The sequence below is a fragment of the Mesoplodon mirus genome (assembly GCF_964341445.2).
Source record: "Mesoplodon mirus genome assembly, chromosome: 3".
NCBI lineage: Eukaryota > Metazoa > Chordata > Mammalia > Artiodactyla > Ziphiidae > Mesoplodon > Mesoplodon mirus.
Genome location: NC_138978.1, coordinates 115,090,950 through 115,116,275, shown reverse-complemented (window position 1 = coordinate 115,116,275; position 25,326 = coordinate 115,090,950). Strand labels below are relative to the sequence as shown.

At 40.2% G+C, this 25,326-nt stretch overlaps 1 protein-coding gene across 2 annotated transcripts; it reads left to right on the top strand.

Moving 5' to 3' along the window:
* The first annotated feature begins 764 nt into the window (after positions 1–764).
* Positions 765–16,233, top strand: ANP32E (acidic nuclear phosphoprotein 32 family member E). Of its 2 annotated transcripts, XM_082612011.1 has the most exons (7): positions 765–1,126; positions 3,974–4,123; positions 4,605–4,727; positions 6,305–6,470; positions 7,529–7,707; positions 13,113–13,167; positions 13,879–16,233. In XM_082612011.1, exons 1-7 carry the CDS (start codon positions 1,073–1,075, stop codon positions 13,947–13,949), a joined length of 798 nt encoding a protein of 265 aa, XP_082468137.1. In that variant the 5' UTR covers positions 765–1,072; the 3' UTR covers positions 13,950–16,233. The 2 variants fall into 2 exon arrangements, with proteins under 2 accessions (XP_082468137.1, XP_082468138.1); XM_082612012.1 differs by lacking the exon at positions 3,974–4,123.
* The last annotated feature ends 9,093 nt before the right edge of the window (positions 16,234–25,326 follow it).

The window sequence follows — 25,326 nt, the reverse complement described above, 5'->3', positions numbered from 1 at the left end:
AAGGAGAGGCATTGCAGTACCATTTCTATGCGTGTTGATGTCTGATTTTCGTTAGGCCAGCACTGTTTTCCCTCCAAGGTCTTAGTGTTTATTACAGCAACAATTACCTCAGTAACAATTCCTCCAGGGTAGTTTTATTTAAAGGTGCCTAACTTATACCTCACCCAACTGCTTTCAAAATCGTTCAGTCCTTCCTGCTGGAAGTTAAACTACCATCTTTATCCCTGCTCTGGTTCTGCACCAGAAGCCTATCTCCGGCAGGACAGTGCCACGAAGGAGTCCTTTTTATGTGATGTGCACATTGCTGTACACTTTGGCTAAAAAGCAGGAGCTGTGCTTTAAAACCGCCAAGAGCGGGTGGGTGCCGTGTGCTAAATTATCTGTCTCGCAACTTCCACACGTAAGAAGGATGCTTTCTTCCTTCCTTTAACACTAAAAACAGGCAAAACAAAAACAAAAAGAAACCCGACAGGCTTCAAAACCGTCCGATCGTCTAGGGAAAGCGCGCCAATCACACAAAGAAAAGGAGGGGGGCTATTGGGATTCAAAATCATTTCCCCGGGACGAACACCTTCCTGGACCTATCGGAGTTAACTGCGCGCTTGGTCGTAGCCAATACGCACAGTGTTTCTGGCTCAGGTCCTCCCTAAAGACTGATAGACATTTATGTAACCCAGTGGAGTAGTGAGATGCTGAAGAATCAACCAATACATTCGGGAGGTGGGTGGAGTGTAGGCCAGGGGGTTGGCGGTGCCGTGTCATGGAGGCTCAGTCTCCGAGCAGCCATTGAAGGGGAAGGAACTGCGGGTGTGTGTATGTGTGTGCGTGTGAGTGCGCGCGCGAGTGTGTGGACAAGGAGGTGGGGGCAGCTGAGTTAGAGTCCTAACTCCTTGGACTCCATTTGCTATTCCCTTCTTTCTCCCCCACACCTATCTGGTAGTGGTGGTGGGCGTTTATATTTGCATTTCTTTTCATTCATTTCCAAATCTTTTAAAATTTTAGGGTTGGGGGTAGTGGGAAAGGCAGGAAAAGGTAAGGGAGGAGAGTAGTAGCAGAAGAGCAGGAGGAGGACATGGAGATGAAGAAGAGGATTAACCTGGAGTTAAGGGACAGAGCCCCGGAGGAGGTGAGATGACTCAGCCCCCTCCCCTTCCTCACCAGCCCTGTATTCGGAGGATCGGGTTTCTGGGGGTCCTGGTGGGTGTGTGGGGCGGGGTAATGAATTAACCCCCATCTGGGGGTAGGGCTGGGGGAAAATATTTAATTTTAACTTTTAAATCATTAAAATCTTTTACTTAAAATGGCGAAGGGTTTAAGTTTCTAGGGGCGTTTTTGTGTGTGCTTGGGGGCTTAGCCCCTTCTCCTCTCCTTGAGTCAGGCGTCCTGGCCTCGTGGAGGCGGGAAGCGGGGTGTTGGGGGCCGCCCGGCCGCTTCGCTCCTCACGTTCCAGCTCCTTGGGGCCGGCGGCGTGGGCGCGACCCCCCGGTCCCACTCGCCTCTGCCGCAGCCATCGTCGCCTGAGAAGTTAGTCCAACTTTTCTGCAGTGCTGCCAACTCTTTTTTTTGGGCTGGGGGGCGTCTCCGGCCTCGAGTCCCCTGGGCGTTGGACGACGTCGCGCCGGGCACGGGCTGGGGTCGCTCGCGGAGTCCGCGGTCGGCCCACTGCTGGCGGCGCCCACTCCCCCGGGAAGCGGCGCGCGCCGCCCGCCGCCAGGCGGAATCTGGGTCAGCGGCCCGTTCTTCGGCCGCGGGTAAGTTTTGGGACTTGTCGCAGTGACCGGAGGTGGGGAGAGGACACGAGGCTTTATCCCCTTCGTCCCCCCGAGGTGTAACGAAATTCGGCGTGTCGTATCGTGGTGGCTGCAACTCCAATTCTGATCCCTGGAGACGGTTTCACAAAACTCAACAAATGGGTCGTAGAAGTTTCGTGTTTTCAAGATGGGCTCGGCGAAACTAAATGATGCGCTCTCGCTGCTGTCGCCTTAGTTAAAGAGACGGGGTTGGGAGGGGCCACGTGAGGCGGGGTCGTGGTCAACTTTTCGGGGGTCGGGCGGGAGGCGTTTCCGCCTCCTTTTCGCGGGCGCCTCCTCGGCTTCACCCAGCTCTCCCCGCCCGGGGCGGAGGCGCTAGGGGAACGCGGGCTGGGAGGCGACCCCCTTTTTCCTTGGGGTGTCCCCGCCCCTTGTGGGGTTTCCCGTCGGTCGGAGCGGCAGGTCGCGAGAGCGGGGCCCACGGCCAACGAGGAACCTCGCATTTCTGGTCGCAGAGGAAAATGTCTATAGGGTCTTGCTGATTGAGGCCTTTGAAATAAACCCCAGAATTGCAATATAAGGGATATAATTTTTTTCCAGCAGGGGTGGAGGTGGTGCTTGTGCATACCAGCGTGGAGGATGAGTAGGGTCTGTTCGGTGGGCTGTGGCGGCGTGAAGGGTGGGAATCCAAGGTCTTTATGTACTTTTTAAAAAGTTTCTGTTTCGCTGAAATTGGTAGATAGCAGGGAGGAGGAAACAGTCACTACCATCATCCCACAAATAACTTGAAGTTTCCTAGGGCCTAGTCTTTAGGGGCTTAAGGAAAAAACAAACAAAATCAAAGTTAAAATGCTGTCTCAAAGAAGCACACATTTCGAATACTCTTTTATGTCTTGGGTTGGAAAAGTGGGTTTGCCCCTCCTTCCCCATTCTTATACCTATCCTATCCCTAGTAATTTCCTTGCCAGTTTTGGGGAGTGCCGGATGTTGCCTTTTTGCAGCCTCCCCTCCTTCCCCTGTGGTGTAATAACGGTCTCCTATTTGTATAGCCCTTTACAGTTTACAAAGCACTTTTCGTGTTTGTTGTTTCCTCCTTCCGACAGACTTGTGAGGTGGATGGTATTGTTGTAGAATCCAAATTAGCAAACGGAGTCTCAGGGCAGTGAAGTTACTTACTCAAGTGGAAGAACTGGTTTTCTGACACCAAACCTAGTGGCCCTCTCTCCTCCACTCAGCTAGATCAGGAGTCAGAAGACTTACAGTGGAGGCACAGCTCTGCCACATACTGTGACTGACCCTAGGCAGTCATTCTTACCCTCTGGGCCTTGGCTTCCTCCTCTCTAAACAGATTATGATGCCTTCTTTGCTTCCTGAAATAATTATGTCATGTTCAAATAGAGAAGGTAGCATTCCTTGTTGCTAATTTTTATTTCTCAAAATACCTCAAACATATTTTTGCATTGGGAATGGAGAGCCAGGGTTTCCTGCCTCCCTCTTAAGATTAAGTCCATTTAGGCCCACTCCAGAAAGTTTTGTTACAACTCTGACCTAAGAGAGGATCCAGCACCCCCTTCCCAAGACTGGGGAGAAATCACAAAAATTCTACCAGGGTGGCAGGGAAAAATAACATTTTGTCAAGGATGTGTTGTTCTGGGTGATATTGTTTCACCTCGATATTAGAACAAATAACATATGAACGCTGGGCTGTCTCAGAAGGAGCTTTCTAACATTTCTTCATGAAGGGTAACAAGGTATTTTTGAGTTTTGGTGACATTTATCAACCAAAATAAGGGGGTTTAAACTGAAAAAGTGAATAAAACAATTTCCTTTCTTCTCCCTGCTGTTTTAGGACTCACTTAAATCCTTTCTCAGTAGCCTTGGTATCCCCTCATGCATAAATATATGCCCTGATGTTGAGGGTCTTTTTCATGAGGGTCAGAAACAATTTTCACATGGGACCTTTTTCAAAGTCTTCTTTTTTATGCAATTAAAATTTTTTTATTAGTGATTTGAAGCAGGCATTGAACTTCTTAGTCCAAGTTTAATTTAAAAAGTTAACTTATAATGATGACTTCAGACTGTACTTCAATTTGGGGGGAGAATGAAAAGGATCTATACGAAGGAATTGGTGGTTTTAATATTCACATTTCCAGAGTGTCAGGACCCAGGTCTTTTGCTAAACAGACTGCAAACTAAAGAATCATTCATATTCTCTCTTATAGGTGACAGAGTTGGTCCTTGATAATTGCCTCTGTGTCAATGGGGAAATTGAGGGCCTGAATGATACTTTTAAAAAACTAGAGTTTCTGAGTATGGCTAATGTGGAACTAAGTTCACTGGCCCGGCTGCCCAGCTTAAATAAACTTCGAAAGGTAAGCTGGCACTAGGCGTGAAAGCATCATGATTTTGATGCCGTGGGCTATTATGTATATTTTTTTCCCAAATGAAACAACCATTCTGCATTTTAATTAGAAGGTTCTAAGTTTCTAGAGGTAGGAAAACGGGTTTTGTAGGATTTGAAATCAGCTGTCATATTACTTTTGGAAATTTAAATTGACTAATGAAATCGCTTTATGGCATGAATTTAACATCTACCAAATGTTTTTCTTTGAAACATAAAATCCAACTATTATACAACTGGAACCAAACCTGAGTTAGAAGTCTGTTATATAGAGATTCTAATATTTTATTTGGCAGTCATAGGTGGGATTTTGGAAATTAAAGACTGTGACAGTCCCTTGAAGCCAGAGAGAATGACAATTGTTTTCTTCTTTAAATTGATACATTTGAAAAATCTTTGATGTGTCCTAAGCCTTCACCATTCTTTGTTTTCTCCCCATGTTGAATATATAGTTGGAACTTAGTGACAATATAATTTCTGGAGGCTTGGAAGTCCTGGCAGAGAAATGTCCAAACCTTACCTACCTCAATTTGAGTGGAAACAAAATCAAAGATCTCAGTACAGTAGAAGCTCTGGTAAGTGGAAAGGTTTGTCTCTGGACTTGCTTTTTTTTGGTTGAATTTTTCTGAGATTTGCTTGAATTTTATCTTACTGACTTGTATTTATGTCACTCATTTGAAACTTCTGAATTTCTTATATGTTGTGATCTAGATGATACTGCTTTATTTTCCTTTGGAGTAAAACATTCAGATAAATTTTTTTAAAATAAATTTATTTACTTTACGATTTTATTTTATTTATTTTTTGGCTGCGTTGGGTCTTTGTTGCTGCGCGCGGGCTTTCTCTACTTGCGGAGAGCGGGGGCTACTTTTTTTTTTTTTTTTTAATTAAAAAAAATTTTTTTTTTTGCGGTACGCGGGCCTCTCACTGTGTGGCCTCTCCCGTTGCGGAGCACAGGCTCTGGACGCGCAGGCTCAGCGGCCATGGCTCACGGGCCCAGCCACTCCGCGGCACATGGAATCTTCCCGGACCGGGGCACGAACCCGTATCCCCTGCATGGGCAGGTGGACTCTCAACCACTACGCCACCAGGGAAGCCTGAGGGCTACTATTGGTTGCGGTGCGCGGGCTTCTCATTGCGGTGGTTTCTCTTGTTGCGGAGCACGGGCTCTAGGTGCGCGTGTTTCAGTAGTTATGGGTCGCGGGCTCCAGAGCGCAGGCTCAGTAGTTGTGGCGCACGGGCTTAGTTGCTCCGCGGCATGTGGGATCTTCCCAGATCAGGGCTCGAACCTGTGTCCCCTGAATTGGCAGGCGGATTCCTAACCACTGCGCCACCAGGGAAGCCCCAGATAAATTTTTTTTTTTTTTTTTTTTTTTGCTGTACGCGGGCCTCTCACTGTTGTCGCCTCTCCCGTTGCGGAGCACAGGCTCCGGACGCACAGGCCCAGCGGCCATGGCTCACGGGCCCAGCCGCTCCGCGGCATATGGGATCCTCCCAGACTGGGGCACGAACCCGTGTCCCCTGCATCGGCAGGCGGACCCTCAACCACTGCGCCACCAGGGAGGCCCCCAGATAAATTTTTAAATCAGTGAGAAATTTATTTTATCATCAAATTCAGGAGGTGAATATCTGGTTTTAAAATTTCCAGTATTTTCTTAAATTCCTTTTTCTTTTTTCTTGATTATTTTTATTTGCTTCGTTTCCTTGTATGAGGGAAGGAAAAGGAGATGAAGTGAAACTCTGAAAATTGTTGCTCTGATTTTTAAAAAAAAATGCTTGGGAGGAGGTTGAAATTGTTGAAAGTAAGCTTGACTGTGGATTTAAACTAACCATGTTATTGTTGTTGCCTATTTAGGCACAGATTCAGTCAACAAAGTATACTGAGTGCATACTATGAGTAAGGCACTAAGCCAGGTGCTAGAGATACAGCAGTTACCAAAACAAAGTTCCTACTCCCGTGGAGTTTAGGTGCCAGGGCCTTATTAAGAGAATTAGCTGGGCTTGATATAATAACCCTTCATTATAAAATTCTAAAAATCCAAAAATCATTCTCTTGATTTAAAGTTGTATACATGTTCTGGTTCATGAATTAAAAATAAATAACATGAGTTTTTAAATCTTGAATGTAATTTTTAACTTTTTACTTTTCCAGCAAAATCTTAAAAATTTGAAGAGTCTTGACTTGTTTAACTGTGAGATCACAAACCTGGAAGATTATAGAGAAAGTATTTTTGAACTGCTACAACAAATCACGTACTTAGATGGATTTGACCAGGAGGATAATGAAGCACCAGACTCGGAAGAAGAGGATGATGAAGGTAATCATTCTTAATACTCATAAATGTGTCACAGTTATAGCCTCCAGTCTAGCTGGCAAATTAGATTAGGCCTGGGTATTTAGGTGTGGGAAAAAAAAGACGTTAGTAAGACAAAAATTTAAAAACTCATAGTCCTAGTCCTGTATTCGTTCAGATTTCTGATAGCTTTGGGGAATTTAATGATTGTTATAATATTAAGCTCCATGAAATTTTATATTTGTGTAAACTTAACCACCACCCAGTAAAAGTGGTAACTTTTAAAATAGTACTAAAAAAAAAAAAGAACCATTCATCACATAATTATCCATACAAGTCACAATGTAGAAACAACCCAAGTGTCTATCAATTGACGAATAAGCAAAATGTGATAAATCCATACAATGGAATATTATTCAGCCACAAAAATGATTGAAGTACTGATACATGCTACAGTGTGTGAACCTTGAAAACATTCTGCTAAGTGAAAGAAGCCATACTCAAGCCACATATTGTATGACACCATTTATATGAAATGCCCAGAAGAGGCAAATTCATAGAGACAGAAAGTAGATTAACGTTGTCAGGGCTGCGGGAGAGGAGGATGGTGAGTGACTGTTAATGGATATGTTATTTTTTTGGTGGGGGGGGTGATGGAAATGCTCTAGAGAGTTGAATATACATTTCTGGATAAATGGGTGACTAATAGATCAGATGACAGAAAAGCTGTTGACAGTAATGGGACACTGTTACTATTGGTTGAAAAGTTTTTCACAAGAAGATATTTGATAGATAAACAGTGTTATAAAATGATGGAATGATGGACAGGCAGGTTTTGAAGTGTCCACGAAGTAAAATAAACTTTAGTCCATGTAATGTTTTGATGAAAAATCTATACGTTGGGAAAATTTTAATATTTAGACACCATATTTCTCAAACAGTAAATGGGATGTTATAAAAGAGAAATCTTAAAAAAAAAAAATCACCCTGAGATACTTTCTACCCATTGGCTTACGAGTTTGAGGGGCCAAGGCAAAAACATTTGCCTGGACATTTGCTTATCTTTTAATATATTTTTAAAGATGGAGATGAAGATGAAGAGGAAGAGGAAGATGAAGCTGGTCCACCTGAAGGATATGAGGAAGAGGAAGAAGAAGAGGAGGACGAGGATGAGGATGAGGATGAAGATGAAGCAGGCTCAGAACTGGGAGAGGGAGAAGAGGAGGTGGGCCTCTCATACTTAATGAAAGAAGAAATTCAGGTGAATAGACCTTCTTATGTGCACTGAAAATTAACTGTTTAGGCATAGGGTTAAGTAATATAAAAAGTAAGTTGTGTAGAAATCTGAGAGTTGTTTCTAACTTGTGTGTGTGTGTCTGCCTATCTTTTTTCCCACTGCCCCTCAGTTCATATTACATCCAGATAATCATAAACCCTATGATTTTACCTCCTAGATAGCTTTCAAATCTGTTCTTCCCTCAGCAGCATGGGATAGTGGAAACATTTTACAAATGTTTCTGAGCCTCAGTTTCTGCATTTATAAAACTGAGATTATACCAACTTCATAGGGCCGTTAAGGATTTAACAAACTAATATGTGTAAAGTATCTAGTTGCTGGCACATTATAGGCACTCATGAAAACTTTCCTTTCCCCTAATTATTTCTTGCTTATGCTTTTCTAGTAGTTTTCTAAATGGTCTCTTTGAGAACAGCGTCACCACTTTGTTGTATCCTCCATAGTGCTTGCCTGTGTAGTCTGCATGCAAATGTGATCATATCACTAGCCTGCTTGAAACCCTTTAATGTTTCCCTGTTGCCACCAAGACATACAAGGCCCTTCATTATCTAGCCTCTGCTACCTTCTCTAGCTTCATCTCCCTCAATACCAAATTAAATCATCACACAAAACTATTATTGCCTTTCTGTCTGTATACACGTTGTTTACTCTATCTGAAATGACTTTCTACCCATGCCTTCTAATGAACTTTACTTTCTTTTTTCTCAGGTAAACATAAATATACTAAAACATGTAAAGTGGACTGATTTTATGTACAGCTCCATGAAATTTTATATATGTACATCCTTGTGTAACTACCATTCAAATCATGCCTCGTGATTCTTATCTTTAAACACTCAACTCTGGTGTTGCCTCATTATTGAAGCTTTCTGTAATTTTTAAGAGACAGTCACTCCTTCCTCTGTTACCTTTGAACCTTGATTAGGTGTCTGTTGCCTGTAGACACTTCTGTAAAAACTTGTTTATTTGGCCACTTTCTACTAGATAGCTCCTTCAGGGGAGGGCTGTTCATTTTTCTATCTCAACATCCAGTACATTGACTGGGACATAGTAGGTTCACAGGAAATCAGTTGACTTGAACAAATGATCTTTAGTCCCTGGGAGTTTAGATAAGTTATTTTCTCCTAATGTTAAATTATTGAGTTTTGTTTTCATAATTCATAATTTAAAGTAATATTTATTATTAAAAATAACATCTCTTATTTAGACTAGAAATTGTATTTTTATTTGTTCTAATGACTTTTACATTAGTTAGATAGACAGTATCACTGATTAATGATGATTTTTCTCTGGTACCATTTTTAAAAAATTTTATTATTTATTTTATTTATTTATTTTTGGCAGCGTTGGGTCTTCTTTGCTGCGTGCAGGCTTTCTCTAGTTGCGGTGAGCGGGGGCTGCTCTTCGTTGCTGTGCACGGGCTTCTCATTGCGGTGGCTTCTCTCGTTGTGGAGCACGGGCTCTAGGCGTGTGGGCTTCAGTAGTTGTGGCACGTGGGCTCAGTAGTTGTGGCTCACAGGCTCTAGAGCACGCGGGCTCAGTAGTTGTGGCTCATGGGCTCTAGAGCACAGGCTCAGTAGTTGTGGCACACAGGCTTAGTTGCTCCACGGCATGTGGGATCTTCCCAGACCAGGGATTGAACCCGTGTCCCCTGCATTAGCAGGCGGATTCTCAACCACTGCGCCACCAGGGAAGCCCTCTGATACCATTTTAAATATGAAACTAGTGTAGAAAAAATGGGACTTAAACTTGTTTGGGGCTTTCATGAGTTAGCTTTACAATAATGAAGAACAGAACTTTTAAGTATTTTAAGTATTCAGGGAGAAAGGCAACCTATTCTGTTTACATCAGCATACAACTTGAATATTTTTCCCCTAAGTTTTAATTTACTTAGTAAAATAATGGACTTGTTATTTTGCAGTTTGACTTTGTTTTGTTTTGTTTTGTTTGTTTGTTTGGCTGTGCTGCACTGCTTGCGGGATCTTAGTTCCCTGACCGGGGATCAAACCCATGCCCCCTGCAGTGGAAGCATGGAGTCCTAACCACTGGACCACCAGGGAGTTCCCTGCAATTGACTTTTTATTTTCTCTGCCAGTAATTCTTCTTTAAATAGTATTAAGTCATTTAAAAATGACCTTCAGCTAACTGCAAATGTTTATGTTTATCATTCTATTGAGTACTGGGAAATATTAACTAAAAATGATGTGGTGGAGTATAGAGCAAACATCTCTAAGATAATACATACAACATTAAGTCAATGTGGTACCCAGGTAGCTGGGACCAGAAGTTTTCAATCATGATGAGATAATTTGGATGTTTTTTAAAATGAAGTCTTGTTTTTATTTTTTAAAATAAATTTATTTATTTTATTTTTATGTATTCTGGCTGCATTGGGTCTTTGTTGCTGCACGCCGGCTTTCTCTAGTTGCGGAGAACAGAGGCTACTCTTCGTTGCGGAGCACAGGCTCTAGAGTGCAGGCTCAGTAGTTGGGGCACACGGGCTTAGTTGCTCCGCGGCACATGGGATCTTCCCGGACCAGGGCTCAAACCCGTGTCCCCTGAATTAGCAGGCGGATTCTTAACCACTGCGCCACCAGGGAAGCCCGAAGCCTTGTTTTTAGAAGCTAAGAGCCAAAGAAACTTCAGAGACTATAAGCTTTAAAAAAGAAATTAGAAGGAAATAGAAATGGTATTTGATTAGCTATGCTTTGTTTGAGTCTTATTTCTATTTCAGCTGCTCTTCAGAGGTAAGGAATTAATATGTATAAAGAGGGACTTATGTATGTGTAGTATACTTCATTAAAAATGGAGATGGGGGCTTTAGAAGAATTGGGAATTATTGTGTTCTTGCACTATCCATAGTGCAAATGAGGAAACATTTTATTACCCACTAGTTAGGAACTAAGACCATAATCTTTACAGAGCAAGTCTCTGGTAATCTAATAGATGATATATTTTTTTAAAAAGGCATAAAAACATGAATTGATTAATCATGTTTTGTTTAAAACAAAATCCAGAGAAGTAATTTGCTTTTTAGACTTGGGCTTTTCTAAATTATCATGAATAAATGTGATTAGTATTTCAAGTGGCTTTTAAAAAATTATAAATATTTAAATACCCTCATTTATCATTCCTTGCAGATTTGAAATGTTTAAAATGTCCTTTTCTTTCTCCTTCTTTTCCTCTCTCTTTCCCCACTCTTCCATCCCCTCTCTCCTCTACCCCATTCTCTTCCTTTCTTTTCTTCTTTAAATGTAAGCCCACACGTTCTCCTGATTTTTACTATAGTTCCTTAGTTTATTTGCTACCCCATCTATTGCGTATGCTCCTGGCAGCTTGGGTGTTCTGGTATGGAATGTTTTCGTGTTTGAATTAACTGTATAAGAATGATTTCTGATATAAGTGTCATGCAGTTTAGTTTCTCAGGGGCTTTAAGCTAAATGCTGGAAAAATAGGTTCTGTTTAATATTTCTAGAGACAAATAGAGCTGTGGATACTTTGAAAAGCGTGAGTTGTCCAAGTTTTTCCTAACTACCCAGCAGTTCCTAACATTTGCCATTTAAACTATTTTTAAGGAGGAGTAAACTATTTTGGGGTTGGAGGGGGGACCCTCCAATCAACCCCTAGCTTGATTCCATTTTTTCAAACATATATTAGAACTTAACCATTTGGAACACAACCAAGCACAAGGCGGTAACTGTAAAAGGTATACATAACAAAAGACATTTTCTTTGTAGAAGAGTATTCAAGCCATTATTCTAATCCTGTTTTCTCTTTTATATTCAGTTCTCTGGTAAGCTTGTTGATCTATTTTCTGAATCCATAGCAGATTAAAATTGAAATGGTAACTAACTGCAAAAGAGAAGGCATAAAAACTAGGGAAAGTTATAACTCAAAGTAGAGGCCATGGGCTTCCCTGGTGGCGCAGTGGTTGAGAGTCCGCCTGCCGATGCAGGGGACACGGGTTCGTGCCCCGGTCTGGGAAGATCCCGCATGCCGCAGAGCGGCTGGGCCCATGGGCCGTGGCCGCTGAGCCTGCGCGTCCGGAGCCTGTGCCCCGCAACGGGAGAGGCCACGGCGGTGAGAGGCCCGGGTACCGCAAAAAAAAGAAAGAAAAAGTAGAGGCCAGGGTCATTTTAAAAAGGAGAAAACCATCTTATATATATTAATAGGCTTTGAGAGAATTGGCATATACTAATTAGTGTACTGCTCATGGTCACAGTGGTGACTATGACAATTCAAGAAAAAGATATGTTAGGTTTAGCATAAAATGGTAGAAGTATGCAATGCACTTTAGAGATTTTATCCCAGTTGGCTAAAGTAAAAAAAAAATGGTTATGATGTTTCAAGGCTATGTTTAAATCTTAGCTATCCAGAACAACTCTTCCACAGGAATTTTAGATCAAGTTTTATTGTGATTTTTATTGACATTTGCTATTTTGATGTGTAGATTTTTAGATGTAGAAGGAACTTAGAGATCTTTCTAGATGAATACTTTCTTTCATTGATTGGAAAACTAAGGTTCAGAGAGATTAAGTGACTTATTCAACACATGTAGCTGTGTTCAGGCTAACATTCAGGTGATCCTTCCTCAGTCTATAAAACAGAAGACTGTGTCTTTGAAATAGTCAAAAGTTACTCTGTCCATTAGCCACCGGGCACATTTATTTATTTAGTTAAAGTAAAATAAAGTTAAAATTCAGTTCCTCATTTGCACTGGCCACATTTCAAATGCTCAGGAGCCACCTGTGGCTAGTGCTTACTGTATTGGATAGCACAGATACAGAACATTTCCATTGTTGCAGAAAGTTCTTTTGAACATTACTGGTCTCAGACATAACTTGTTTTCATGAAGAAACTAGATTTAGTTGGGTTTTTAAAAAAGACCTCTGTAAGTGAGACAGAGGTTGTCAGTACACAGGATGACCATAGTTCTTGCTCCTGTTGGAATGTATTATTATCAAACAGTGAATAGCCCATGTCATGCCTTATTTATTCTCAAACTGAATTTTTTTTCTTTTAACTGAAGTATAGTTGATTTACAATGTTGTGTTAGTTTCTGGTATATAGCAAAGTGATTCAGTTATACATATATATGTATACATATACATATTCTTTTTCATATTCTTTTTCATTATGGTTTATTGCGGGATATTGAATATAGTTCCCTGTGCTATACAGTAAGACCTTGTTTATCTATTTTATATATAGTAGTTTGTATCTGCTAATCCCAACCTCCTAGTTTATCCCTCCCCCACCCCCTTTCCCCTTTGGTAACCGTAAGTTTGTTTTCTATGTCTGTGAGTCTATTTCTGTTTCTAAAATAAGTTGATTTGCATCATATTCAAACTGAATATTTGAATCTCAAGGATGAAGAAGATGATGATGACTATGTTGAAGAAGGGGAAGAAGAAGAAGAAGAGGGTGAGTTACATTAGCCATTCAAAAATCCTAAAAAGCTATTATTCATGGATTTTAAAGAATGAGTCTATTATTCAAATTATCACTGATCTCTTTGATGTTGGTAACATATACTAGAACTCCTTGAAAGGTGTAAAACCTTTTTTAAAGAGGAGTGTTCTCAGGGTATTCATTAATTCCATTTAAAAGAAAAAAACAGCTTGTAACATTTATTTTCTAAACAGGAATGAAGAGATAATGGAACCATAAGCTCAATTTATGATTTTCTTAGGGCCTTTCATTTTGGAGGGGGTGAAACCTTATTTATAAGAGAAGAACAGTTGAACTCCAGATAATGCCCATTTTAGATTTGCTCTCTGCTTCTTTTTACCTAGGCCTTTCAAGAAATTTAAAAATTCACTAACAATTCCAATGATGTCAAGCGCTTGGTTTCTTGATCTGTACTTCATGATTTGGCCACAAGGGTGCATAGCAAGCTATCATTATTTATGGATTTCTAAGTCTATTAAGGCACATAGCAAGCTGTCATTATTTATGGATTTCTAAGTCTATTAAGGCTGTTTCAATACTGAAATTGAAAGTAATGCAGAGGGGAAACTTAACCTGTAATTTTCGTACACCATTAACTTTTCACTAAGATTCAAAATTCTGTAGCTTAACAAATATTCATTTGTTAAAATTAAGTATTTTACAGTTTTCCTTTTACTCTTTCAGAAGAAGAAGGTCTTCGAGGGGAAAAGAGGAAACGAGATGCTGAAGATGATGGAGAGGAAGAAGATGACTAGATCATTCTAAGACCAGATTCCCTAATGTTCCTGGGTGTGCAATAGAGTGATCACATCTTCTTTGTTTCTTCATGTACGATAGCTATCCCTACAGAAGATAATGTGTAACTTTTTATAGGAAAAGTGTGGTTTCACTATTTTTGCCTTACCATTCCAAATAAGATTAACTAGTCTGTTAATGATCATATTGTACGTAGAGACAAATTTTCATTGACCCCATTGTGAAATTCCCTAGCAATTTATTTAGAATCTTAATTTTTCTAATTAAAGCTCACTGTGTTAGTCATTTTTAGCATAATTAAAACATGATTGCTTTTACACAGGCATAATATGGTGCATTTCATTCATAGGGTTTTAAAATTATTTATAAATTAACTGAAATCACAGTTGGCTGGAATCTGGAATGAAAATAGTCTCTTGAATGATAAGTTGGTTATTTTTTTAGAGGCAACCCAGAGATCTTTAGTTTGAAGGCAGTGCAGTGACTTTTTTTTTGGCTGAGGGTATTTGGGTGCTTTTTTGTCACATGAGTAGCTTGGAAAGTAGGAGCAGAATAGTAAAGGTTCTATTCAACAATATAGTTCATGGCTTTTGTGAAGGCTTCTAAAACCTTTTAAGCCAGGTGACTAAGAAGATTTTAGTTTTCAAGGAAAAATTGCTTATACTGAGTTCAGAGACATGCAGGAGAGCCCTTTCTTCTTCAAGTCGAAGATCATGACCTGCCAACGGTTGTTATTTTGTTTTAAGTGTTCATTCTTTGTTTTCCTCTCAGTGATTCTTTTATGATCACCTTCCTTTCTTGTTTCACTCCCCTCTTCTCAAAAAAGAGTTGGGAAACTTATGGATACCCAAGATGACTTTGTCTTATACCTCAACCACCTTTTCAGACCTGTCTTAGCTTTAAACAAGCTAAGTGAAAGATATTGAGTATTTTCTGAAATATGAATATTATTATCAATACAGTTTTATGCAACAGACTCTGCTTACTGTAAATCTCTTTCTTGACAAGATGTACAGACTGTATTAGGAGGATGAAGAAAGAAAAGAAGCAGAGGAGGCTCTTGGAAGCAGCATGTGCGTTCCTCAAAAGTCAGAACAATTGCCTGTTGATAAATAATGAGACATTCAAATCAGATTAGCTTCCCAAATGATTTAGATACCACTCTGCAAAGTATTTCTAATTTTCCTGAGTAGAACCTTTAATTATTCTTTCTATAGTTTTAAAGCATTACCAGATATAGCATTTAATTGAAATATACTGGACAGTTGGAAAAATATTTGAAACTAAATCAGTATTAAAATTAAGATTTGGTTTCAGGTGGATGTCCATTAAAAATAGAAAAATATTTGGGGTAACTGTGTGTGTTTCCTTATACAGCTACTAAATATAATATTATGAGTAGGCAAGTACATCTCCTTTTTTTGTTGTGGAGGCTCCATGTTCAAGGCAATTGCTTTCTTAATATTGGCTATCTAAAAATTTTTTCCCCTTTGTTTTGAATATTTGTAAGTTTTTAAAAAGTTAGTATCAGCAAATTAATTGAAGTTACACTTTCGTACTGGGACACATTTAAATTACTGAATATAGTATTGCTTCTTTTTTGGTTTAAAATGTATGACTTGGGGTTTTCAAGTAAAAAATCATGAAGTTATTTGTGGATAAACTACAAAAGTTGCATAACTGACTGAAATAAAACTGTTGGGATAAGTTAAGTGGGGGGATTGGAATCTCCAAAAGGCTAACATTTTACTCCTTTTTAACAATTATAATGCCCTGTTTTAGTCCGTTAGGGTTCTCATTGCATAGTATGCCAGATTATAAAATACTTATTTTAAAAGTTAAATCTATATATTGACTTTCTTATCAATCATCTTATTGTGCAATCAAAATGAGAGTTCTTTGGTTTGAAAACAACACTTAGAGCCTCCAAAAAACTTTTTAAGACTTACTTAGCTCTGTGGGTGGTATTTTCATGCAAATAAGTAAGGGTGGGTTTTATATTTTGTAGAAGTTTTTGGTCCTATTTTAATGCTCTTTGTATGGCAGTATGTATATAGTGTGTTGAATTCCTCAAAATCCTCCTTAAAAACTTTGAAGTTAATACTTTTGTGCAACTGTGTTTTGAATAAAGCCATGACAGTGTTAAAAACCAACAAAAAAATGCAGTGCTCCTGATTATTCTTTTATTATTTCTGACTGTTCCGTGTTTTTTTTTCTGTGACTGCTGTAACTTAAAGTTTTTGAAACCGAATTGCTTCAAATAAATTGAAGATTTGTTGTTAATGATTAGTTTCACTGTATGACATTCATTTTTTGAACACCACCAGTGGGGGCTTTGAAGGTCTTTTTAGAAACAGAATCAGCTTGAAAGTTAACATTCAAACGCTTGGATGTGATATGAGCTACTACAATGTAATAGTTTAACTCATCAGCTTACTAACTTTCTTTCCAAAGAGCAGAAAAAATTGATTTTCCTTTTTGAGTTGCAAATTGAGCCAGTACTTTTTGTATTTTGATTTGAAGTAATAACTTATTACCTACAGTTGAAGTAACTATATCTATAGTTTAAACTAAAGTAATTATAAACCTCTTATACACCAAATCGTTTTCTAAAATGAGTCCAAAGTCTCCATTAATACTGTATAATGTTTACCTTCAGAGTCCTTAGGTAATGTAAATATAAATAATTCTTGCATGTTAACCTTGAGTAAATCCAACCTGAATCAAACATTTTTTCTGCTCTCATTTTGGCTTTCCTGTGATAAGTGATTTTTAAAATGTTTAATTTGTAGACAACTCTGGAATCTATTTTATAAAGTCAAGGCATAAGTGTAATGTTTTCATGATTGCTTTACAGTTTAATATCGAAAGGGTATTTTAATTATGGAATTCTGCTTCCTAACAGATGGAAAATATTGAAGTATATTTCAACTGCAGGAATTATTTATTGAAATTAGTATGGTATGTTTTGGTTTTATGGCTTAAAATATTCAAAGCCTTTCCCTTCTTGGTTAAAGAAGATGGTAGAAATACACTAAAAGTTTTTGGTGGAGGTGTTAGGTAAAGAAGCAATTCTGTGACAGATTGTGAAGGTAAAGAAGCAATTCTGTGACAGATTGTGATTTGAACATACTTTTCTTTTTTTTTTTTTTTTTTTTTTTTTTGCTGTACGTGGGCCTCTCACTGTTGTGGCCTCTCCCGTTGCGGAGCACAGGCTCCGGACGCACAGGCCCAGCGGCCATGGCTCACGGGCCCAGCCGCTCCGCGGCATATGGGATCCTCCCAGACCGGGGCACGAACCCGTATCCCCTGCATCGGCAGGCGGACTCTCAACCACTGCGCCACCAGGGAGGCCCCTGAACATACTTTTAAGTATTGTTTATTCCTTGTTCTATATTTTAAAGAGAGGCTTTGGAACACGTGACATTTATTCTCCCTGTTGCTGAAAATTTCCCCTCAGTTGTTCCTAGTACTGGATGCAATGATATTTTGCAGCTGTTGCTTAATAATAGCATTCTACTACTGTATTCCTTTTTCATGTACTAATCAGCCTAAGATTTGAGAACCAGGCTTGGGTAATTTGGCCTGAGGCAGCTACTTGTGTTACTACTAGTCTAATGAAGAGCCCTAACTTGAAGGAGAACAGGTTCTACCACAAAATGGAAATTACAAAATGATTTCCAGGAGAATCTTTAAAAAGCTTTATATATTGGTAAAATACTTTTATACAAATCTAGCCACTTTTTTGGGTGGTAAGACCCTGAAGCAGGGTTATCCCATGACAGCAGTTCTGCTTGAGTAGGAATCAGAAGCAAGTATGACTTTCAATTTTATGAATATTTACAAATAATTTAGATTTTTGTTGAGGCATCATTTGTACCTGGTTACTTATAAAATGGATACATCCACATTATTTGTCAATACTGACGCCACCAAATAGGCACACAACACGGGTGAAAACAACTCATTCTAGCTGTTCAAGAAGTGACTTTGTAAACAGTTCCCTATTTTCTCTGATTCTCCTATTAAATACTCAGACTGCACCATCTTGCAGATGAAGGCCATGACCTGTGCCCTCCACTTTAGTTGTAACTTTTCCTGGTTAGACTCACTCCACAGCTCCAGAATTAACTCACAGAGGCTATTGGGTTTCTCCACTGGAAGGCATTTTCTCCCACAGTCGTCTTCTCTTGGCACCAAGAAGCCAGTAGCAGTGTACTCAATGGAGCTCAATGTCATTTATATAGACAGCTGTGTCTGAGGAATACTGGGGTTGGTAGAAGAATCTATAAGTATCATGGAATGAACTGAAGTTGGAGCAACTATATTTCTTAAGAACCAATGACAGCAGCAACAGAGGAAGCTAGTGTCTGCAAGGGAAGCAGCAATTACCACCACGCTGCAACTCTAGCAGAAAAGCCAGTGCAGGTTCAGAGCTTTTAGCTGTGCACCCCGCCCCCGTTTTCTGAGAATATTCTGAGTTATGAACAAACTCATTTCTGCAGTGTTGAGGATTTATTATTTGTAGGAAATGAGTGAACTCTTCCTGAACAGGATTCCAGGTGAGGGGTCTTATTTTTACCAAGCTATCCATATTGCGATACGTGGAGGGAAATTTCCTTTTTTTTTTATTGTTTCGACATATTTGGCATTTTATCCTTTTGCAGTACTGCTTGATTTCCCAATGCCAAGGTTCCTGGGCTGTAAAAGTCAGTTCATGATGGATCAGAACCCTAGAAATCAGCCCCATCTATCTTGCTTTTACTCCATGCCCTTCTCACTTCAAGGACGCCAGCTTTAAGACTGAGTTTCTCTAAAACCTGTTTCTCGTCATACTCCTCTGGGGCGAACCAACCACATCTTGCAGGTAATCTTATCCCAGTATCATTACTTCAGATTCTTGATAGCAGCCTGGAATAAACAGAGCGGGAGATTTTACTTAAATGCTTATATTGAAATAAAGTAGTCTTTTAGGGTATGTCTTTGAGGTTATCTGTGGTAGTCCTATGGTACACTTGCCTCTTTAAATTTTTACCTTAATTTCCCTAATCCTCTACCCCTGGGATATAAAGCAGTTTTTCTCTTCCTAGGGGATTGATTTTACAGAAAGGCGCCCTCCAGCGATTCTGGAGTCTCACGCAGTAGGAAGAGAACCTGAGCGTGCTGGGGAGAGAGCAACAGGACTTGAAATTACAGAAATACATTCTAGTTATAGAGAAAAATAAATAAAAAGCGCCAGTCACTTTAGAGTGTACCACTAATTTGATTCACGGAACACACGGCAGAAAGTTCTGACAAACTAAATTCTTAGATTCAAGAGCGGAGTCAAAAAGCCAGGAAATTACGGACGAACCTGGGCCACCCGAATTGCTCTGCAAGGGCGCTTTCCGAAACGCCTCGGATTGGGCCAGAAATGCCGCAACCCGGTCACGTGTTTTCGCCCCGCCCTCCCCGCCTCTAGATAAACGAGGGCCGGGGAGCCCCCTCGTCTTTAGGTCAGCGAGTTCCGCATGCGTAAGCCAGTGGCTCCAAGTCGCGCCGGGAGCTTGGGCGCCAAGGGTCCCGCTGAGGTGTTCCCTCCTCTTCTTCCTCCTCCTCCTCTTCCTGAGTCCGCCAGCTAACGCGGACTGGAACTCTCCCGGAAGGTGGGGTCCTTACGACCTTCCTTTTCTTCATTCACGTTTTACAGCCCTCGCTTAACGGTTTACAGAGCTGTTTCCTTTCTAATTTTCAAATATTGCATGATTCTTAGTCCCACATTCACGAATATCATCCGATTTAACGACTATAAACTGAGATGTGTTATGTCTGTTTTCTAGATCTCTAAATGCGATTCGAGCTGAGGCCACTTTGTTTCTCCCTCTCCTTGTGCCTTCCTGCTTCAAGTTTGCACCTGAGTGACCTTCGTTTGGTGGTGAACTTTGCTTCTTGTCCCTAGGAGTTAGCCTGCTCTGCGGTTCCTATTCCCATTTTCCCTATCTTAAAGCCAGAATTTCTGGATTGATCTGAGCCATAATAGTTCAGTCAAGTCGGTACCTAAGGACGAATCAATTCTGGAAAATATTAGAGCAACCAACTAACTGGAGGGAAGTCACTAAAAAATGACGCTCAGCCCATATGTAAAATGATAAAGAGCTGTAACATATGTACGATCTTTTCTCTCTCCTAGAATGAAAGAACGGTTCTACTGGGGAAATTTTGTAAAGGTCAGTTTGCAGGCTTTTAGTTAAGGCAACTGAATTGTAGTTTGTTAGAAGTGTCTCAAACTATTGAAGAGAAGTTGTCATCAAATTATACTTTTTATTGGAATCGGTAAGTCACCTTTCAGAGACTATTTGATTCAGTTTGTCTTGTGCACCAGAAAGGTTTCTTGGGAGGTATGGAAAATGAAGACAAACGAATTCTTGTATACACATTTTTTTTTTTTTTTTTTTTTTTTTTGCACGGGTCTCTCACTGCTGTGGCCTCTCCCGTTGCGGAGCACAGGCTCCGGACGCGCAGGCTCAGCGGCCATGGCTCACGGGCCCAGCTGCTCCGCGGCATGTAGGATCCTCCCGGACCAGGGCACAAACCCGTGTCCCCTGCATTGGCAGGCAGACTCTCAATGACTGCGCCACCAGGGAAGCCCTTGTATACACAATTTTTATAAAAGTATTAAAGGATGGGGAATTCCCTGGTAGTCCACTGGTTGGGACACCACCCTTTCATTGCAGAGGGCACGGGTTCCATCCCAGGTGGGGGAATTAGGAGCCCACAAGCCGCGTGGTGAAGAAAAAAAAAAAGGAAAAAGTGTTCATGATTTTACAGAATTAGCAACTATAAATGTTAAACCTCAGTAAAACTGATGCCAGTCGTTTCTCAGGCATTTTCAATGGCTTTTACAAAACAGCCAAAAAATTGGGTAAAACAAAGGCCATCTTCTTCATTTAAAATAAAAGATGAGAACATACCTGGGTTTTTAGAAGCCAAGATCTGTTGGGTAACAGCATTTCTCAGAAAAGGATTTTCCTTTTGTCAGAAATAAATATTTAGAAGTTTATTTATTTATTTCTCCTTGTGTTGAGGGATTGTGTGTGTTTTCAGCATTGTTTTGATACTGCCACAGTACTCAGAAATAATTATTAGCAGAGGAGGTTGATAGTGAATTTGTTTTTTACAGCCCATAGGACATTGAGAAGCCACCTGCTGAGAAAGGGGCTATTGCCATCTGGTCTATGTTATGAAGCCAAATCATTACACTGATCCCATAATAAACCTCCATTTCTTTTTGTGTCATCTGTTTTCCCTTCCACCACTGTTTTATATTAGCCTCAGGTTGCTGTTGGAGTTCAGGGACAAATAAGAGGTCATATAATGTAGGTCATTGCATAATGATGAAATATCAATTCTGTAGTCTGTCTCTAAGGCTCTGTCCTTGATAATATAGTGTGCTGTGATGCTTATGAAGCTTTCACTCCACATTAGATATTATTATTTTTAGCTCACATGACTGTATAACTTCACTTTCAGGTTTTTATGTGTTCAATCTTTATAAGTGGCAATTAACGGATGACGAAGTGAGGAGGTTATGCACAGTATTTCAAGGCAAGGAGGCCTGTAGCTATGATCAAAGGCAAAGGATGTAGAAAAATGTTCATTTAACAAACTTTTTAATATCTTTGTTTAAAGCACCTAAGTGCTAGGAAAACAAAAATAAATAATACACAACCCTATCCTTTGAAAAACACAGTCTAAACACAAGATTATGAACTGAGAGAGAAAATGATGGAAGGTAGAGAAATGACTGAGCTGACAGCTTGTGCCCAGGAAGCTCAGAGGATGCCAGAACCTTGACTTGCACACTTCAGTGAAGGTCTCATCTTCCATTTAGCATGGCTTAATTTTGTCAACGCAAAGTTGATCAGCCTGTGAGGGACAGGCTTGTGCCATGAAAACTCACAAGAGGCTAATGTCTAAACCAGAGGGTCAATTTATTGCTTTATAGGGAGATGGTATAATTACATTGACTGCAGTGTTCTTTTTCTTTTTTTAGATTTTTTTGATGCGGACCATTTTTAAAGTCTTTATTGAATTTGTTACCATATTGCTTCTGTTTTATGTTTTGGTTTTTTGGCCATAAGGCATGTGGGATTTAGCTCCCCAACCAGGGATTGAACCCACACCCCCTGCATTGGAAGGTGAAGTCTTAACCACTGGACCGCCAGGGAAGTCCCAACTGCAGTATTCTTTTTTTTTTTTTTTTTTTTTTTTTTTTTAATTTAATTTAATTTTATTTTTTTGCTTTATAACAAATTTAATCAGTTATACATATACATATGTTTCCATATCCCCTCCCTTTTGCGTCTCCCTCCCACCCTCCCTATCCCACCCCTCCAGGCAGTCACAAAGTATCGAGCTGATCTCCCTGTGCTATGCGGCTGCTTCCCACTAGCTATCTACCTCACGTTTGGTAGTGTATATATGTCCATGCCGCTCTTTCACTTTGTCACAGCTTACCCTTCCCCCTCCCCATATCCTCAAGTCCATTCTCTAGTAGGTCTGTGTCTTTATTCCTGTCTTACCCCTATGTTCTTCATGACATTTTTTTTTCTTAAATTCCATATATATGTGTTAGCATACAGTATTTGTCTTTCTCTTTCTGACTTACTTCACTCTGTATGACAGACTCTAGGTCTATCCACCTCATTACAAATAGCTCAATTTCATTTCTTTTTATGGCTGAGTAATATTCCATTGTATATATGTGCCACATCTTCTTTATCCATTCATCCGATGATGGACACTTAGGTTGTTTCCATCTCCGGGCTATTGTAAATAGGGCTGCTATGAACATTTTGGTACATGTCTCTTTTTGAATTATGGTTTCCTCAGGGTATATGCCCAGTAGTGGGATTGCTGGGTCATATGGTAGTTCTATTTGTAGTTTTTTAAGGAACCTCCATACCGTTCTCCATAGCGGCTGTACCAATTCACATTCCCACCAGCAGTGCAAGAGTGTTCCCTTTTTTCCACACCCTCTCCAGCATTTATTGTTTCTAGATTTTTTGATGATGGCCATTCTGACTGGTGTGAGATGATATCTCATGGTAGTTTTGATTTCCAACTGCAGTATTCTTGTTCAGTGTTCTTGTTCAATAGGAATATAATAATATCCACAAATGTGAGCCACAAAAGTAATTTAAAATTTTCTTTTTAACCATATTAAAAAAATAAAAAGAAACAGGTAAAATTAATTTTAACAACATATTTTATTTAACCCAACTTATCCAAAATGTTATAATTTCAACAGGTAATCAAGAAAATTATTACTGAGGTAGTTTATTTATTTATTTTTTCATACAGAGTCTTCAAAATCTGGGGTGGATTTTATACCTACAGCACATGTCAATTCAGATTAGCCCTATTTCAAGTACTCATGCGGCTATGTGAAGGTCTAGGATATGCCTTTCCTAGAAGAAGTTAACTGGGAGCCCAAGATAATAATCAGAAGACTCTCTGGTGAGCATGGAATCAGAACAGGGGGTGCTGGATAGTCTTGAAGGATACTTTATTGGCCTGACAAGGATGATGAACCTACCCTGATCCAGTAGAGTATACCTTTTTGGTGGTTTTAGAGTTTGTTGCATTTAACATGTCTTGCATCAGCAGTAATACACTGATACTGCCAAATTCTTCTTTTGATTTTATGTAAATCACTTTTTTCTATTAACATTTTGTTCAAACAGGTTTAAAATTTTTTTACCTCTTTTATATTTAGCCATATTTGAATGCAGACTAGTCAATATTTGATTTGTATGTTCCTAATCTCTTCAGCCAAACAGTTATTCTTTCATGGGGTTAATACTTTCTACATCTAGCTAATTTCATCCATAATGTGTTTTCTAAAAATAAATATAAATTTATTATAGATGTATTTTAAGAATGTAAATTACAACCATATTACCAACAATTTGGAAAATAGAGAAGAACAAAATTTGCCCCAATACAATAATTGCTTATTAAAGTGCATATTTTTATTTAGTTGGACTCATAGACTGTAAATTTATATTCTGTTTGTTTTTTCCCTTCATGTAATAATACATTTAAAAAAAAAGCAGTTTCCCGCATTATTAGAATTCAAATGAAATGAAATTTCAAAACAAATGGAATTTCAACTGAAATAGAATTTTTTTAATGTGTTTAATTCCATATCTGTACACATACACAGATTGGCATGATAGATTTTTAAAAACATCCTTTACATGTAATTTTATATATATATACGTATATATATATATACGTATATATATATATTTATTATTTTTTTTTGCGGTACGCGGGCCTCTCATTGTCGCGGCCTCTCCCGTTGCGGAGCACAGGCTCCGGACGCGCAGGCCCAGCGGCCATGGCTCACGGGCCCAGCCGCTCCGCGGCACGTGGGATCCTCCCGGACCGGGGCACGAACCCGTGTCCCCTGCATCGGGCAGGAAGGCTCTCAACCACTGTGCCACCAGGGAAGCCCTAATTATATATATTTTATAGCCTTTTTCTTATTGTGATAAAAAACTAACGTGAGATCTACCCTCTTAACAAAATTTTAACTAAAATTTAGCTACATTGTTAACTATAAACACAATGTTGTACAGCAGGTCTCTAGAACTTTTTCATCTTGCATAATTGAAACTTTATACCTATAGCCTTATTTTAAATTAATATATTAATTCATTTTTTTTCTTTTACACCTGGGTGCCCCAGTGTTGGAGGCCCCTTGTCCCAGACTCCTCCGTGAGGGGTGTGGCTCATCCCACCTATTAAGCAAACCCCAGTCCTCCTCAGTGCCTTCCCTCCTACTCAGAGTCGCAGTGCAGCGCCGCCTTGGCTCAGGGCCTGTGACCAGGTGTCTGGGACAGGGCTCTGGCTCCGAGGCTGTGCAGGGGCAGGACAGCCGTGAGGCCAGAACGGGGGAGTGAACTGCACACGCAAGGGGTGCAAGGCTCTTCTGGGGCAGTGACGTGAGCCCCTGGCCAGGAACCATGGGGCCCCAAGGTGCGAGGCCAAAGCAACCCGAACGCACATCGCTGGGGCCGGTTGTTCCCCCCAGCAGTAGTGAGGTGTCTAGAATTCGTCTCAGGAGACCATCGCTGCCTGTACCTGGAGCCTCTCCCCTGAAGAACAGACTCAGGGCACCGGTCTCTCAGACCCAGCCCAACTGCCAGCACCCTGCGATGGGGAAACTGGCCCATTTACCCAAGCCCCTCCATCCGGAAATGTTCTCTTTTCAACAGCGTAGGGGACGCCTGCAGGCCGGGGCCAGGGCCAGGGCCTGGTCTGGGTGGGTGGAGTGTGGGGTTTCCCAGGAAGGTAAAAACAGAGTGCAGTTGGAGCACACAGGGTATA